The sequence below is a fragment of the Fragaria vesca genome, linkage group LG6, assembly GCF_000184155.1.
Source record: "Fragaria vesca subsp. vesca linkage group LG6, FraVesHawaii_1.0, whole genome shotgun sequence".
In the NCBI taxonomy this organism is placed as follows: Eukaryota; Viridiplantae; Streptophyta; class Magnoliopsida; order Rosales; family Rosaceae; genus Fragaria; species Fragaria vesca.
This window is the reverse complement of record NC_020496.1, coordinates 19,085,037-19,102,508: the sequence shown is the minus strand read 5'-3', so window position 1 is coordinate 19,102,508 and position 17,472 is coordinate 19,085,037. Positions and strand designations below refer to the sequence as shown.

The following is a 17,472-nucleotide window of genomic DNA, read 5'->3' as shown; positions in this document are numbered from 1 at the left end:
CGGTGGTTGCGGTTGGTGAAGATGGTGACAAAGCTACCGGTCAAGAGAAGAAAAAATTATGGGATCATATATGGGAAGTGTATGAAGCTTGCAAGCCACCCTGTTCCGTTATTAGATCGGGAGGAGGGTGTGAAGCTCGTTGGAGAAAGATTAGACCGGGTTGCACAAGGTGGCGTGAAGCTCTTACCAAAGTGGAGGCCGCTCACGCAAGTGGTGAAAATGCCACCGACTTGGTAATATTTATTTGTTTATGACCAGTAGTATTTTTTTTGTTTATAACCCAATATAAGGAATTTGCTAATATTAGTTTATGTTTATGACAATTAATATCTACTTGTTTATAATCACTAGTACATGTTTATATATATATATATATATGACCACTTATATATTATTTCTTGTATGAATATATAGGAAGTGCAAGCTAGGTCAATATATTATTCATTGTCTTTGGGGGAGGAGTTTAAATTTGCGCATTGTTGGCCAATATTGAAGGATACAGAAAAGTTTAGCAAACCTCCGTCCTTGGATGATGAAATCTCTAGTGGTCTGTCACCTATTGACTTGTCCGGAGAAGATACACCCATTGAGGGAACCCTAAGCCCTTCAAATGTGCATGCACGCCCTCCAGGCCAAAAAGCTCAAAGGGCTGCTAAGAAAAGATGCAAACAAGATAACACATCTCAACTCTTAGCTCAAATGAAAAGAATTGCGGACCAAGGATATCGCGATCTCAAACACAGACTACAACTTAGGGAGGAGACTAGACTTGCACAAGAACGTGCGGATGATGCAGCCACAATGGCGGTGGATCCATCAAAATTTCCCACCCCAATTAGGGCTTATTGGGAAAGGAGGCAAGCTATGGTTATTGAGAGGGAGGAACAAGCTTACAATATCGGGTTACACCAACCACTTGCTTCATCTGAAGGTGAAGATGACCCAATGTATTAATTGTACTTTGTTGCCTCTATTTAATTTCATTTTGGTACTTTAATTTATGAAATGAATGTACTTTGACTTTCAATTATAATTAATGAGTAATTTATTGCTTTTGTTAATCTCAATTTTATTTATCAAATTGCAAACATTACAATAATACTAAACACACAAACAACAAATAAATAGAAGAAACAAACATACAAACATAACACACCATGGCACAACGCCAATTATTGAAAACATAAGCATACAAACACTTCATATGCGGTTCTGCTCTGCCTGCTGCTTCTCATTCCATAGGTGATTAACCAAATCCTCCTGGAGGCTTTTATGCACAAATGGACACCTAACCTGTTGGTATCGATGTATGAATTCCCCAAGTGCAGGAGGATCACACTCAACCAAATGATCTACTTCGTAGTGGTCATATATTTCTGCTCTCTTTGGTCTTGTTGGGACCTCATCGGGATCAACTTCATGATTATCTTCAGTTTCATCGCGCTCATTTTCAACAATCATGTTATGCAAAATAATGCAAGTCATCATGATGTACTGGATATCTTTCATGTCCCATCCACGAGCTGGTCCTCTCACAATTGCAAAACGAGCTTGGAGTATTCCAAATGCTCTCTCCACATCTTTTCGGAATGACTCCTGCATCTTTGTAAAATGAGCTTGTTGTGGCGTGATCGGGTTTCTAATTGTTTTCACAAAAGTCCCCCATTTCGGGTAGATCCCATCAACTAGGTAGTAGCATTGACCATATTGGCGATCTCCAACATGGTATTTGACTCGAGGTGACTCACCTCTACAGATTTCGTCGAATAACAGAGACTGTCCAAGGACATTGATATCATTGAGGGAGCTTGAAAGTCCAAAATAGGCGTGCCATATCCAAGTATCGTATGATGCAACCACCTCCAGGATGATTGTCGGCTTTCCTTTGTAACCGGTGAAATGCCATTTCCATGAGGTTGGGCAGTTTTTCCACTGCCAGTGCATACAGTCGAGACTTCCAACCATTCCAGGGAACCCTCTTTTGTCAGCAACATTGTGCAATGGCCGTAAATCTGCCTTTGATGGTCGACGGAGGTAATGTTTGTGGTATACTTTTCAGATTGCTCTAGTAAAGTGACTTAGAATTTCCAAAGCTGTAGATTTTGCTATGTTGAGGAACTCATCACACAAGTCGGCGGGAAGCCCATAAGCAAGCATCCTCATGGCACAAGTCAACTTTTGTTCAGTTGACAAGCCAAGCCGACCGGAGGCGTCAGGCTTTTGGACGAAGTAAGAGTCATGGTTAGAGACATCGTGCATCATTTGGTCAAACACATGAGGTCGCATTCGATACCTTCTACGAAACACATCACCTTCAAACCGACACGGGGAAGTGAAGTAAAGAGCTTTTAGTCGTTGATTCATAGCTTCACGCTCTCTAGGGGTGTATCGTCGGCCTTCTTGGCAACCACTCCATTCAGATTCTTCCTCTTGGATCCTCTGAATGTGTGAGGAAGCTGCCTGCATCACCAGGGCTCTTTAACGATTCCTTGTGATGGAATCTTCCTCCTCCTTCATTAGTAGTTTCCTCAACCTATTCATTGTAGCAATCAACAAAAATTATGGGACGAAAATGAAACTTAGAACTTGAATTCTGATATGAGAGAGAAGTGTTTGTGAATTAGTGAGGTATGATGGAGTGAAGAGCCTCGTATTTATGGACGGACCAAAAATGATTGATGAAGATAAGATATGACACGTGGCAGATAAAGATCTAAAATGTAATCTCACTAGCCTCTCACGCAGCAACACGAGGAGCTAAAGTATACCCAAAATTCGAGATCCAAAATCTTATCGGATATGTAATTATTGAGAAGATAGACATTGTCCTCACGTGGTAGATAAAAATCTAACCCGTAATCTCACCATCCTATCAACATTTAACACGTGCAATGTCACGTCATATTTGTCTTTCGGTATAAAAATAGCAAGTTATTAATTTTTAAAAATAAAAAAAATTATTTAATTTTAACTAGGACAACATATTATATTAAATTATTATGTATGATTTATATAATTTATTTGTTGTTATGTAAATCATTTAACCCTAACCACTATATATGAAATTTATTTATTTGTTGATGACCAAAACCCATACATACCCAAATTATGTAAAATGATTAAAATTTGGGTATGAGTATGAGTTTTGATATAATAGTTGAAGATGGAATATAGGTTTGAATAGTAATAGGTTTAGATGACTCAAAATATAGGTATGGGTATATATATAGAAATGATTGTTGGAGATGCCCTTAAGTTATATTAATTGAGGGTCTTGCTCTTGCTTTTGCCTTTTTTATATCATTACATCGATGGAGTTAATTAATTACCCTTTTGCCTGAACTTACAGTTGTTGGAGACTTGGAGTTAATTAATAATGCCAAAAGCCATGATCTCTACTGTATTGGATTTTTGCTAGCTCCACATGGTCGTTGTGTTGCATTAGAAAAGTTGAGAGGGAGATTTAGAAACGTGGCAAATAGTTTTTCCAGGATAAAGTCCCCCTCCCCCTGTATGCTACTTTTCTTTTGGGAGGCGAAAGGAATCGAAGGATTGTAATGCATAGTGAAGTAAGAATGATGGAAGAAGGAAATATACGAAGTTTGATGTTATAACTATTATTATTATTATTATTATTTTTGAAAGAAAGATTATAAGCCTTTATATTAGATGAAATCTAACAATACATAAGACGATGTAAGAACATCAATGAAAAACGGTAAAGCAAAACTTAATACACAGACACATATAAAATAAAGAAACAATAAAGGAAAACAAGATGCACAAACACATCTAAAATAAGAGGTAACCACATGATTTGATGTCTGATGTCGTAAGACATGGCTACACTGCATATGTCTTGAAAGCAGTGTAAATGTAATAGTAAACGCAACTAGGATCGTAATCGTAATTGAGGAGATACAAATTACTAGAGGAGCTGGACTTTTACAGCTAGATATATTCATACCTGCTGAAGTGTTTGATTGGTGATATTTTAATTCTCTAAATGGAAGTAGAGAGGACCTAAGTTGCTATTGTGCTCCTGGATAGAGTCAAGTGAATATACAATACATACTGAAGCATATTTCTCAACGGTTGTGCAAGTTCTTTTACAATGGTTGTTGGTAATGTGCATATAATCTTCAGCATCAATGAGTTCATCACACCCTGTGAAAGCCATATGCAGCTCTTTAGTTTTTCAGACAAATATGCAGTTGCAGCTCTTTAGTTTTTTCAGACAAATATGCCGTTTTCAGATATGGACTTCATTTCAGTGTTTGCTGCTATGCTGCTGGTTTTTTCTTCATACTGCTGCACTACTGCCAGAGAGATTCTTCAAGCAAGATCTCTATCCTCTTCCATAAATTTGTTGCAAGTCAAGATGGAAGCTAGTCTTATCCTATCATGGTTGGGTTTTTGATATGATGTACTGTTCACTTTCATATCAGAATTACACAATGTAGACCTCAAGCTTTCTCTGCGTTTTACTTTCCTTGTTTTTTTTTTCAACTTCTGCTCTTCAATTTAATAATTCATGGTTTTCTATCACCTCGAAAACTTATCTCAAACAACACACTAATTTCGGCATAACTAGCACACGTCATGCACAACTTAAAAACTATTTCTTTTCTCTAAAGCTAGATATTTTGATAGAGAGTCTTTAGTGCACGGCTCTTAAATCCACAATACAATGTGGATGATTAAGACCTATGACATGATGGTCTCAATATATAAAGGCCAGAGATTACATTGTGTACTTGCACTTCAAAAGTATATGATCGCGTGGAATGACCTTTCTTACAAGCTAAACTATTTCTTTTCTCTAAAGCTAGATATTTCGACAGAGAGTGTTTAGTGCACGGCTCTTAAATCCACGATACAATGTGGATGATTAAGACCTATGACATGATGGTCTCAATATATAAAGGCCAGAGATTAAATTGTGTACTTGCACTTCAAAAGTATATGATCGCGTGGAATGACCTTTCTTACAGGCTATGCAAAGTTGGAAAAATGAGACTTTTTTTCTAAGTATTTGTTAAACAAACTACTACTTCCCCCCAAAGCACAAGTATTTGACAAAGTTTAACATCATCCCCTCTAGAATTTGTTTACTAAGTTGAAAAAGTCTCATGTTACCTCTTTAATTTGCCGCACGTTCACTGCATGTGCTAAAATTGACAGACTAGTGACTGAAATTTGGACCTAGGTACGATGGTGTTGGGAAAATGACAATCTGAGTACCATATTAATGACTTTCAAAGTCCGGGTACCTTTTTAACAGTCATCGAAGTGTTCAGACACCATTGGTTGTGTTTGGATGCGGATAATTTCCTTGGAATTTAATTAAATTTCATGATTCCATCTATCTAATTTTCCCGTTTGGTATCCCATACTATGGAACTTGTAAATGACTGGAAAATAAATTTGAGGGAATTAGGGGTCTATATTCCTGTTTTGAATTTCTTTAAAAATACACGTTATTTCTGAATTCCAACTATCAAACCTATGTTTAATATTATTATAAAATTGACTGATCAATAACGGAAATTAAACGTGGATACGATTGTCGTGAAAGCGGGTACCATATTAATAACTTTTAAAGTCCGGGTACCTTTTTATCAGTTCTCAAAATGTCCGGACACCGTTAAACTATAAAAAATAAATAATGAGAGCCAAAAACTGGTCGCGTACTCTAATCTTCTATTTATATTCGTTGGATTGAAAACCTGAACCAAACGACGTTTTTGGGTTTCTAGTGTTTCGGGTTTGGCACATTTTAAACCCGGCCCGGAAATTAGCCCTCTTGAACAGTTTCGCAAGTTAAAGAGTGCAAAAACGCAAAACCAGATTCGGTTGGTCCCTGAACAAAATGGAAGTGGAAGTAGCTGATGACGTAACTTGGAGCAGAGAAACAGTTCCCAAGGTTCTGAAGATAGTGAGCACAAGACTAGCTCAGAGAGACCTCATCTCTCTCTTGTTAGTCAGCCCTTGGCTCAACGCCACTCTCATCTCCCACCCTTCCCTTTGGCTGGTAATCTTTTTTCTTTTATTGATTCTGAATGGTCTGCTGAGTATTTGAAGCCATGTGGGTCTCTATGAATCGGTTTTTTTGATGTGGGTTTTGATTCTTGGTTCAGCTTATCGATTTTCGTGAGATGAATGATGCTGGGAATCGCCTAATAGCTGCTCTGTCACTGGTGAGTTACTGTGAATTTGAGATCCTGGCATAGTATGATGTATGTAGTTTGTCAAGTTTGAATACTAAACATGCCAAAATGATGTGTGAGTTTGCTTATTTAGAATGTTTTCCAGTGGGTATTGCCATTGTTACACTGACCATTTTCTTGATGCTGCAATGTTTCTAGCCGCGGTATCGGCATGTGAAGCAGATAAACCTTGAATTTGCTCAGGATATTGAAGACAAACATCTTCAAATCATAAAGGACAAGGTAACATCCCATTGACTTTGTGTAAATTCAATATAGTGATGAACTCGAAAGACATTGAATTTCTACACGTGGAATAAATAACTTGTAATAGCACAGAATGTTTTCTTAGATGGAAAGCACATATTTTGTAGTTACCCTTAACCTGTATATTGTTGCTTTTGCGACAATCAAGTTACCCATATAGTGGTCAATATTTTTAAGGTGGGACTTGTAACCTCCATGCTTATCTTAGACTACAATCAATTATGTTAAGCTTCACACTTCCATATTTCCCTTGATAAAATTAATTAGGCTCCTGTCTTAGCTTTTATGTTATATGTTGCTCTTGGTTCGGAGCGGTCCTAGCTTTTACAACACAAGTCATAAGGCATGTTTGTGTATCATGAGGGGCAGAATGGAAAAACTTGTATTGCTCTTTACACCCTGCTTTTTGTAAACCTCTACCTTTGTAAACCTCTACCCCTGGTTCATCATCGTTTTTAAAACTCTGAAAAGAATAATGTGTCGCCTTGACAAAGGTAGCTGACCATAATATTGCAATTCTGTTTTAAGAGGTGCTATTGCATGGCCTGAAATTTAACCATTTCTACAGTGTCTTGATTCTCTTCAAGACCTTGAAGTTCTGAATCTGAATAGCTGCCAAAAGATTTCTGATAAGGGAGTTGAAGATATAACCAGTGCTTGTACCAATCTGAAAGTCTTTTCTATTTATTGGAATGTGAGGTATTGAAGGTTTCTCTGTGCTTAAAACCATACTGCTAATTGAATATTTCATAACTGTTAATGAATATGGAATATGAATTTCAGGGTCACAGATACAGGTATAACACACCTGGTGAAGAATTGCAAGTATATCATTGATCTGAATATAAGTGGCTGTAAGGTATTTGATTACTGAGTTTCATCCTACTTCATGCTTTGCTATGCATAGTTTATTGGCTATCTACTGAAGCTTATCTCCGCAAAAGTTTGTTACGGTAGATCTCTTGAACTAGGTTAGTGCATACTTTCATAAAGAATTTTTATTGAATGGAGCTTTGATGTGAAAATCACAGAATCTTTCAGACAAAAGTTTGCAACTGGTTGCTCAGACTTATCCAGAATTGGAGGTGCTGAATCTGACAAGGTAGAAACCGCTCTTCATTAGATTATATCAGAAAGCTCATGTAAAGATTGAATACAACTCTTGTACAATATCAAAACATCATATCTAGGCTATGGCAATTCAAATGATTGATAATTAAGGTGATGGTAGAAAGTTGGTAAAAATGTGATTGTTTTTTGATTTTCTGGCATTCGAAACTCCTCCCAAATACTTTCCTTTCTACATAGTCAAGTAGTGAAATTGAACTGTGCAAAGTAATTTATGTCCTTGCTCACATATTGTATGTTGCAATTTGTAGGTGTGTCAAGTTAACAGATTTTGGCTTGCAGCAGATATTGAACAGTTGCTCCAGTCTCCAGAGTCTCAACTTATATGCCCTATCTAGGTTTTTTTCTTTGGAGTCTTTGCTTACTTTTAACTATGTTTTGATTGGTTTCTTGCTGTGTATTGATTCGTAGCATTTCCTTTGTTTAGCTTCACTGATGAAGCTTACAAGAGGATATCACTTTTAGCCCATCTTAAATTCTTGGATCTATGTGGTGCCCAGGTAAAAATTTACCACACTATTATATGAAGAATCTTTGAATGATAAATACTTATGGAAATCTGATTTCAGAATCTATCAGATGAAGGGCTTTCTTGTATAGCTAGATGCAACGGCCTTCTCTCTCTCAGTTTGACATGGTAACGGAAGCTTCCGAACTTGTAGATATGTACATGAAGCAAATGAAGTACATCAATTGATATTTTCAATACCAATATCTACTTTCTTATAGGTGCGTACGTGTCACTGATGTGGGGGTCATAGCCATTGCAGAGAGTTGCACCTCTCTCGAATACCTCAGGTAGAAATTTTATATTAACCTAATTACTGGTCTATGAACCGCAGAAAATCAAGCTTTCTGATATATCATGGTTTATATCATTATAAATATATATTTAACTGAAACTGAAAATGTTCACTTGCTTGAACTTCTTTTAACTTTTTAATTGAACCTATAGGGTTCCCATGCTTTTGAATGATTCACGGAAGAACTGACTAAGGAAAATACAAAATTGCAGCTTATTTGGGATAGTTGGGGTGACCGATGCATGCCTGGATTCCCTTTCAAGGACCTGTTCAAACACAATTACTACTCTTGATGTGAATGGATGTATTGGAATTAAGGTAACGTTGCAGTTAACATTTAGTGACAGAAATTGTTACCAGTAGTTGGACCAGTAGACCTAATTGTGTATTTGTTTCCTTGTAGAGACGGAGTCGTGATGAATTGCTTAAATTGTTTCCAAAGTTGCGGTGCTTCAAAGTGCACAGCTAGCATGTGCCATACAGAATCCACAATAATATGAATGAGAAATACTTCTAAGAGACGGCAAACCTATACATTTTGAGTTTAGCGTTATGTGGCATGTCAGTTTTTTGTATTCACTCTTTAGGACCTCAGGAATCTGAATCTGTATTTTCTCATCGTGTTCTCAGGATTTATGAAACAAATACAGATATTCTGATAGAGCATTGAAACTACCGTTATGAACATACATTTTAGATTATAAAGTAGGATAATGACGCCATTAGATAAAACCTCAGTCCTGCAAAAAGTGATCCTTGCCCTATGAACTAGCCAGTCCCCCATTTTTGTAAAATCAAAGCCAGTCCTAAATTCCATAATAGGCATATATACTGCAAGAAGACAGGTCTTGCAAAAAAGACCTAGCTAATTCATCTACTTTTAAATTTGTTGTTCACAAACCCGGTATTTGTTTGCCTCTAAGGACAGCTGCTATCAACCGTGCCAGTTCGTTTGCAATTTTATATTCCACAGAGAAGCTGAAACCTATCTAAATTTCTTTAATTACTGTCCTTTAGTTCAATTTGGGTGAAAAAGTAACTATTAAAATGTTTGTTTGTGCCCAGTACCCATTGGTCTAGAGTTTTCATTTTGTAAGTGGAAGGTCGTGAGTTCGATTCACGTTAGACATTGTAGCATTTTAGTTGTTTGTTGATTAAAAAAAATGTTAGTTTGTGGATATTATTTTCAGATAAAGCTAGGCAGCTAGCAGTAGCTCGTCGGGGGTTTGGATTTTGACTGTGTGGGGCTCGTTTCACTGATTTCAGTAAGACCCCCGAACTAGGTGGTGATTGGAATGAATAATTCTTACCAGGATCTGGCTCTAGGACTATGTGCGTTTGCAAGACTCAAAGCCTTGACAGCAGAGGTCTCAGGTGAAACGTTGGTCTCTCCATGCTACCACAAGAGGTGGTGGCTGGGGATTTATTCATACTCATGGGGGTAGCAGTGTTGGTTTCAGTGGATGTGCCAATTAGCCTCAACATGACCACAGCAACCACAGTCGAAACAGATGCCAATATTACAAGCCAATCCTTCAACTACGAAAGGTCACAAAGGTTTCTGCAAGTCAACTTCAACGCAGAATCTGCAGAATTTGCCTCTTGTTTGAGCTAATATAATTACGCTCATCAACTTTAATCACAGTACCTAGTATCTGCCCATAGTGTGAACCTTGAAATATTTCGCTGGCAGTCCCCAGTCTGACCTAAACAGCCATCTTAGTGTCACAAAATGAGTTGGGAGATTGATGATCATGCGGTTTATGTGCTTCTTCTTCAGTGTCCCAATGAGTGCGAGAATTCAACTGTTTTTTTTTTTTTTTTGGTCTTCATTTGAAATCTCCAGCTCTTGCCAAATGTTATGGAAGAAGAAAGCAGACGAGTTTCCTTGTCATATGCCATACCTCTATAACCTCTGAAACCTCATCTACAATCGGACAAGAATCCTAAACATGTAACATGTTATTTAGAAGCACACCACAGTGGTGGTGAAGTAACCAGCTTTGGAATAACGACATTAGCAGTCGGCCAGTCAGAGAAATATGTGCTTTCCATGGTTGTCACTTTTCCGGTTGAGTATGTCATCGTTTCCAGTTGCTTTTTCGGTTAGTTATTTCTCATCGTTTCCAGTTCACAGCTATTGTTCTAGGGTGAAGAGTACTTTTAGGATTGCTTGGAGCCAATAATGATGTACTCTGGGATTTGATTTCAAACGCCAGGACACTTCTATATTTCTGTTAAATGTCATGGACTTCATAATCAAAAGCAGAAACAAAAGTTGCAAAAATCTCATAGCAAATCCATACTATGAATTCCCATGCCCCATTGCTTTGCATTTCCTAGAATTTGAGATAAATGTGTTCCACAAGCAGCCTATCCATGCAAGCTACAGGTCAAGTAGTAGGAAAACATAAAGAATTCATGCACAAACCCAACAATCTATAAGATGAGCTGGTCTGAAGCGAAAAGGAAAAAAATAAAATCTTATTATTTATCTTTGTTTCCTTGACTAAAATATAAAAGGAAAATGGGGACTGATCACATCCTAGCGAACATGAAAAATATTGCAGGCCACTAACCACTAGCCTTTCAGGGATTAGAGTACACGATTACGACCTATATGTGATGAGCCAGTGAGCACCTCTAAGAAATTCTATTGGCAAAAATGAGATGGGCTATTGAGCAAGGAATCATAATAACTTTTCTATAAGACAAAGGTGGCATAATACAAAGTAGATCATAGCATCTATCTCATAAGGAGATACCTGGAAAGAACAGGGGAATGATCTACCATCTTACAATAACTTAACTTCATCCAACGGCTTCACTTGAGCCTTTTCCGATTTCGCTCCTACAAGCATTGAGACTGCCATCAATACAATAAGTGCAGCAAAGTGACAAACTCAAAAACTCACACACTGAACAATTGCATGCATTCATTTCTTGATAGAAACTAAACTCTCATATCAATGATGTAAGAAAGTTTAGATTGTGAAGTCCAGCTTAAGTAAGCAAGTAAACCATTCAACCAGAATCAACAAAGCAGCTTCGAAAATTGTTTAGCATAGCCAAAATATATGCACAGAAAAAAAAATGGAGTGGACCTTTCGTGGACGAAGAACAATCTAGAGCAACAAATTGAAATAGGATTGACAAGTTTCAGCAATATCAAACTCACTAAAGATTAAAGGCAGTGACTTTAATCCCCAAATCTCCAGTTACAATTCTGTTCGAAGTAGTTGCATTTTTGAATTTTCTCTGTATCAAACTCACTAAAGATTAAAGGCAGTGACTTTAATCCCCAAATCTCCAGTTACAATTCTGTTCGAAGTAGTTGCATTTTTGAATTTTCCCTGATCTAGTAAAAACCAATTGTTGGGCCTGAAAGTAACAAAAATATCTACGACGCCCAACAATTAAAGCTTTTAGCAACGACAAGCATTGACAAAACCAATTACAGCATTTGTAATATTCATTTTCAACCGATCCAAACAATCATGACTACAAAACCTACCTGAACCTGTCAACGTCTAATTCTAGGCTTGCAGCGAAACTCAGCTAGAAGTGCAATGTGGTCTGATGACCACTCTGGAGAAGGAAGTGCTGTATCTTTTCTTAAGCTTTCTTCATCCAAGAGCTCCAACAAGGATTCCACTGTCAAAGAGTCCGCTGAAACCAAAAACCATAAAACTTCATGTGTAATTGATCAAAGATAAACACCGGCATGAATGTCTCATTTAAACTTGCAATAGTAAAACTTACCAGTGTAAAATATGTAATCTAGGGTACCAATAAAATCTCTAGTGCAATTTGTAAACAACGGTTCATTTGTTGTGGGGTCCATTCTCCTTCTTTGCTGCTCCAAACCAAGACCAACTCCCAACCTTGCGAAGGATGAATACGCACTGACCTGTGGATTGATAGCAACGGTTTAACTACCAGCTCAAACCCTATCTCTCTATAAGAATTATTGAGTAGATGATGCATGAAAAAGCATGTGTTACCAATGGAAGCTGATGTATCAGCTTGCTGAGAGGGCGCAATATATTAAGAGGATCTACTTGTAAATCAATATGTTGTGGATCCACCTTTCCCATGGCCAGAAGTGTATGAGGAGCACTGCAACAAAGCAGCAGTACCTTAAGCAAGCAACTTACTGGTAATATTTCAAATTTCAGATAAATCATCAGTCACAAGTAACAGACCTTCCAGGAACAGAATTAAAGTCCCCACAGACCAACATTGGAATATCTGCACTGGCAGCTATTTTCTCTAATCCTTTCAGGAGAGTATGAACCTGATATGAAACAGAAGAAACAAATCAATATGAAAAAAAATAATAATGACATGTTGAAAGTACTTTACAAATTCGATTGCAAACAGGGAAGACAAAAATATAAGTTACCTGCCAGAGCTTGACGTCCTTTAGATCTTGGTGGACGTTTACATGTGTGTTTGCCTGCATGACAAGAGAATGATTATAAATGCCATGAGTAATATACGTAAATTTGCACTGCCATCAGGGCAGTTTGAAAGGAAACAAAGCCCAACAAAGAGATAATATATTACAAAAAAGCATTCCTACCACACAAAGAAGCTGTCGTTTCCCTGGATTATCAACTCCCTGATTGCTAAATTTGGCTTCCAGGACCACTATGAGAGCAACATTATCCTAAGAAACATCAACACTAGGCATGAGCACCACAACATCGTTGATTCTAGGTCAGGTTCAAAATAAAAAAAATAAAAATCATAAATAACCAACCAACCTTAACTAGTCGATTTAGCGCACTTTTCTTCTGATTAGTTGGAATCATGGCGTCTGTCAAAGACTGGGCAGCTTTATTAAATTCGACCTGCATACGAACACAAATTACATCATATTAAAACCAAATAACCCTACATTTTGCGAGCTATAATATCTTTATGCATACAAACCTCATATTTTTTGACATGTGAAAATCTGTCTCTACGGAAAAAAGTTGCACAACCATCAATTGTTTGCGTGTTCCCACTATAAACCTGAAATAAGAATAAACTAAATCAATCACGAGAAAGAAAAAAAAATCAGGGAATGATCATATGGAATGAAAAGGATGGGCTCAGAGACCTCGTTTGTTTTCCTCTTGTATAGCGCTTGATAACCATGTTTGTCCAGCTCTGGGGCGAAAAATTCATCGAAATGATCACTTTGAACCTGAGAGAGCAAATGATTAGTCCATTGATAAGTTTGTATTGTAGTGATCATGCATATGTATATATATCTCAAAATTTACAAACTCAAGGATGAGTTCCTGGTGAAATGTAGCATTTTACTTCCAAACATCTAAAGCAAATCTGTCTGCCTTTAGAGCTTTTTTTTTGGTCTGAAATAAGGCTTGTAATAGCTTATAATAGCTGTTGTATCAAAAGGAGAGCATATACCCTTATGATTTAAAACCTTATATAATCTTAATCTTATGAATCCAAAGATAGCAAAATTTGAAAGCAATAATCAATATCAGATATGTGAAAGCTCATGAATAACTGGAGCAATGGAAAGTCTGGATGTGCACCTCCTGAAGACAAACAATATCTGCACGGTAGCCTACAATTTCACGCAACAGATTTTGCCTGCGGTATGGCCAAGAAAGTGCCCATGAAGGACAGTAACTGTATGATTCGCTAGTGGCATACACATCAGACAAAATGTTGTATGAAAGCACAGTAAAAGTTCCAGAAGACGAAATACGGCCATCGGAATCTAAATGCCCCATCACGTCAACTCCATTGACAGGAACCAAGCGCCTTGGACTGGGAGATGGTGCTGGAATGACACGAGAAGTTAATATGGGATTAGCATGTCCGACAGGTACTTTTGTTTCAACATCAACTACAGCACACTCAAACTTCAGAACATGCCCAATATCATCAGCGGTTGGCGTATAAGTTTTTGAGCGGCCCACTTCAAACCATGTTTCACCACCACTCCTTTGAGTAACAGCAGCAGGATACAAAGGTGTTGAACCGTTTGTTAAACTAGTGCTTGACACAGAACCAGATAAGCTAGTGTTGAGAGCACCAGATCCTGAGCTATTAAAGCGCCCAAACACCTCTTCCTCCTCATTTCCATTTTCATTCACAGCACTAGCCGCACGGTCATGCAGAACACGATGGTGCTGCCATGCATCTGAGAAACACTTGGGGGAACAATGGTAACTTTTGGAAACAGGTAGTTTGGCCTTGACACAGCCTAGACACTGCAATGTGGCTTGCTCAGATGGATGTACGCTACAGACGGCAACTTTTTTATCATTTTGTATTCGATACCTGCAAGCAAGACCAAGAATGGGTCAAGAAATCACAGACCAACAGCAGTTTATTCCGTTTCTCTTTTAATAAGGTCAGGGGAGGAAGAGAATCAAATTTTGGTAGCTGTAAGTGCTTGAGATCATAAGGACACCACCAGGTAACTAGATTCTGATCTTGAATTGGCAGCATATACACTTATCAATGAATTAGCAATGAAACAGCAGAAATCTAAGCTAGCTATCCTTAAAATCATTGCAGATGACAGATAGTACTTAGCAGAGTTAGAGCTGTTGCAACAGAGACAACAACTATTGTAGCTCAGCTAGGATAACCTATTTTCCTGACAAACTATTCTAGGTTTGCACAGAGCCGAAAGACTTTTGAGACGATGACTAATGATTTCACCTTTACATCTCACAGTAGATGGTATTAATATGCTAGGTAAAGCACCAAGATACATTCTTTTTCTGAATTTCACTATTCAACAAAATCAATACTGCAATTGAAAACCAAGATACAGTAATCAAATTCAAAAATAATATCTCTGTCAACACGAACCTCTTTTGCATAAGAAAAAATAATTATAACCCAAGAAAGCACTACAAAACCCACGAAAGAATGCCGGGCATAAACACACGCAAGCTACACTGAACAAACAATGCTCTTACACACAAAGCCCAAAACCAAACACCCAATCAAAGCAAACAAAACAATTAAAAGCAAGACAGTAAAATCGATTCCGATAATTGACACTCACCACTTGTATCTCAAGAAGTGGCCATCAATTGGAGCCGACTCGGGGACATCGTCGGTGGTGACAGTCTTATCGGGGCGGCGCAAGAGCACATAGGGTGTGAGCTCACAGCCTACAATGGGAATATCAGAAGGAAGATGCACGCGTATCACGCTCAGCATGCTTTTTATTCTCGTTTCTTTCTCTCACTATCTACACAAGAAATTCACAGACAACTCCGAGGCGGATACCTGGCGGATCCGCCATTTACTTGGCCCCAATACCCGCCAGCCTTGACCCCAAAACCCTAGCAATTTACCCTCCGGAAATTCGACCGCCGCAGATCGAGCCCTACCAATTCAGACGACACGTCGTTTCGGGGAAGAGGAACGGAGGCTGCTGCGGCGCGTTTGGGAAGTGATTGCGGTGGATCGATTCGAAATGGGATCGAGGATTGTGGAGTGAGAGAGAGAGAGAGAAGGGAAGCTGGGTGGGTTTGAGAGAAGAGGGGAGGGGAGAGGAGAGGGGGATCGGAAATTAGGGTTTTAGAAGTGAGAGTTGTAATCTGGTTGGCTCCATTTTTGTGTGAATTGAGAGACGCAGAGAGAAATGGGAGAAGAGAAAAGAGGTGGCTCTCGCTCTTTTCTTATATACGATACCAAGACGGGCTCGATACGACTTTTTTTTTTTTGTGGAACTCTGTGTGTTTGTTTTTTGTTTTCGTCACATTGGCTTATTCCGGATTTGTTCTAAAACTTCTTTTACTTATCTGCTGACTCTGACCTCTTTTGTTCTGTTGGGGGAAATAGAAAATGGTGAGAAAATTACTATGGTAAATAATAAATAGGTTTTTCTTTCTTTGGTACAAAAATGATGGTTAAATGAGTTACCACTTACCACCCTAGTGGTACAAAAAATATCACTTATTATCCATTAAATCTAATAACAATTAACGGTTGAGATACATCATAAAAACTAATTTTTTTTTCTTTAAATCAATTTAGGTATATCTATCTATTAAGAGATTAAATACACAATCAAAATTGATGATTACTATTTTGATATGAAAAACAATCAAGAGCAGTAGTTGGTTTCAGACTCATCTACTAAAGAGAGGAAAACAAAAAAAAAACAAAAATACAGATACGTCTTAGACATGATAATCGTTGTAGCACGTTGAAAATTGGCTGAGTTTTAACCTTCTCTAATCTCTACCTCTTTCTCAACTATTTTTTATCCTTCAAGATGACATAACTGAATCAAGATGATGAGATTCATCATCTTCTCGATACATAACTATATACATATCAACATATCATATAAACATTAGATTTATGGTATCCCATTTGCGTTGTGAATGGTTCATCAATTTTTTTTGCTTTCCTCTCTAGTTAGGGCTGGGCATGGGAACAGATTCGGCTAACCCCGCATCCCATCCCAGACATTGAACTCGGGACAGGATCGGGACGGGCCATGCGTTTTTCAGATTTGATCCCGACCAATCCTATCTCGGTCAGATTTGATTGTTGGCAACCAAACTAGCCCATCCTTTATTAAAGTGAGTACCAAACCCTTGTTTTTCCCCAACTTCCTTGATACATAAGTCAATAAAAATATAGCTATAGTTTGAGGATTCAAGCTAGCAAATTTAGTTCCACTTTGCCCATTTCAAGGTTGATCGTCTCAATTCAATTGTCACCAATAATTTTCTTCATTCCCGTGTTTACTAAAGAATTACAAAGTTATGCACCGTTATACTATTTTCAGATAACATACACCTCATAAAACCAAATAACATACATGAAATTAAAGAAATCTACTGTAGCTGGACAATATATAGCTAGAGCAATATAAAAACAGTAATGAGTCAGATTTATAATTTTAATGTTTGTGTTACATAGCATTGATCTTACTAGGATTGCAGTTATGTAGTGTGCCAAGTTCATTGCAGTTCTGCTAGTTCTACGATTGAGTACTGAGAAAATATTACTGACCTATTTGCAGAAATCACCTCTTCAAATTGGTACCAGCGATCAACCTT

At 37.8% G+C, this 17,472-nt stretch overlaps 3 protein-coding genes across 3 annotated transcripts; 1 reads left to right on the top strand and 2 right to left on the bottom strand.

Moving 5' to 3' along the window:
* Positions 1–1,200: 1,200 nt before the first annotated feature.
* On the bottom strand, positions 1,201–1,965 carry LOC101310440. Its single transcript, XM_004305491.1, has one exon. The coding sequence runs from the start codon at positions 1,963–1,965 to the stop codon at positions 1,201–1,203; it is 765 nt and encodes a 254-aa protein (XP_004305539.1).
* Positions 1,966–5,859: 3,894 nt separating this feature from the next.
* Positions 5,860–9,093, top strand: LOC101291937 (F-box protein At3g58530-like). The gene is made up of 12 exons (XM_004303315.1): positions 5,860–6,034; positions 6,141–6,200; positions 6,369–6,452; positions 7,045–7,175; positions 7,260–7,335; positions 7,508–7,578; positions 7,856–7,942; positions 8,032–8,104; positions 8,174–8,241; positions 8,334–8,402; positions 8,620–8,725; positions 8,811–9,093. Exons 1-12 carry the CDS (start codon positions 5,873–5,875, stop codon positions 8,874–8,876), a joined length of 1,053 nt encoding a protein of 350 aa, XP_004303363.1. The 5' UTR covers positions 5,860–5,872; the 3' UTR covers positions 8,877–9,093.
* Positions 9,094–10,931: 1,838 nt separating this feature from the next.
* Positions 10,932–16,124, bottom strand: LOC101291642 (carbon catabolite repressor protein 4 homolog 2-like). The gene is made up of 12 exons (XM_004303314.1): positions 15,456–16,124; positions 13,963–14,716; positions 13,518–13,604; positions 13,346–13,429; positions 13,177–13,263; positions 12,993–13,079; positions 12,813–12,866; positions 12,613–12,704; positions 12,412–12,526; positions 12,170–12,317; positions 11,922–12,076; positions 10,932–11,258 (listed from the first exon to the last, which is right to left on the bottom strand). Exons 1-11 carry the CDS (start codon positions 15,611–15,613, stop codon positions 11,931–11,933), a joined length of 1,812 nt encoding a protein of 603 aa, XP_004303362.1. The 5' UTR covers positions 15,614–16,124; the 3' UTR covers positions 10,932–11,258; positions 11,922–11,930.
* Positions 16,125–17,472: the final 1,348 nt, after the last annotated feature.

What these genes read in the sequence shown, in the direction of transcription:
- LOC101291642 (XM_004303314.1), bottom strand. Translation starts at nt 15,613, where the DNA reads ATGCTGAGCGTGATACGCGTGCATCTTCCTTCTGATATTCCCATTGTA. An exon ending in CACTTCTTGAGATACAAGTG is followed by an intron (nt 14,717 to 15,455) that starts GTGAGTGTCAAT and finishes TCTTGCTTGCAG; the next exon opens with GTATCGAATACAAAATGATA. An exon ending in CGCTAAATCGACTAGTTAAG is followed by an intron (nt 13,080 to 13,176) that starts GTTGGTTGGTTA and finishes GATGTTTCTTAG; the next exon opens with GATAATGTTGCTCTCATAGT.
- LOC101310440 (XM_004305491.1), bottom strand. Translation starts at nt 1,965, where the DNA reads ATGGTTGGAAGTCTCGACTGTATGCACTGGCAGTGGAAAAACTGCCCA.
- LOC101291937 (XM_004303315.1), top strand. Translation starts at nt 5,873, where the DNA reads ATGGAAGTGGAAGTAGCTGATGACGTAACTTGGAGCAGAGAAACAGTT. An exon ending in TGAATATAAGTGGCTGTAAG is followed by an intron (nt 7,336 to 7,507) that starts GTATTTGATTAC and finishes TGAAAATCACAG; the next exon opens with AATCTTTCAGACAAAAGTTT. An exon ending in CTCTCTCTCAGTTTGACATG is followed by an intron (nt 8,242 to 8,333) that starts GTAACGGAAGCT and finishes ACTTTCTTATAG; the next exon opens with GTGCGTACGTGTCACTGATG.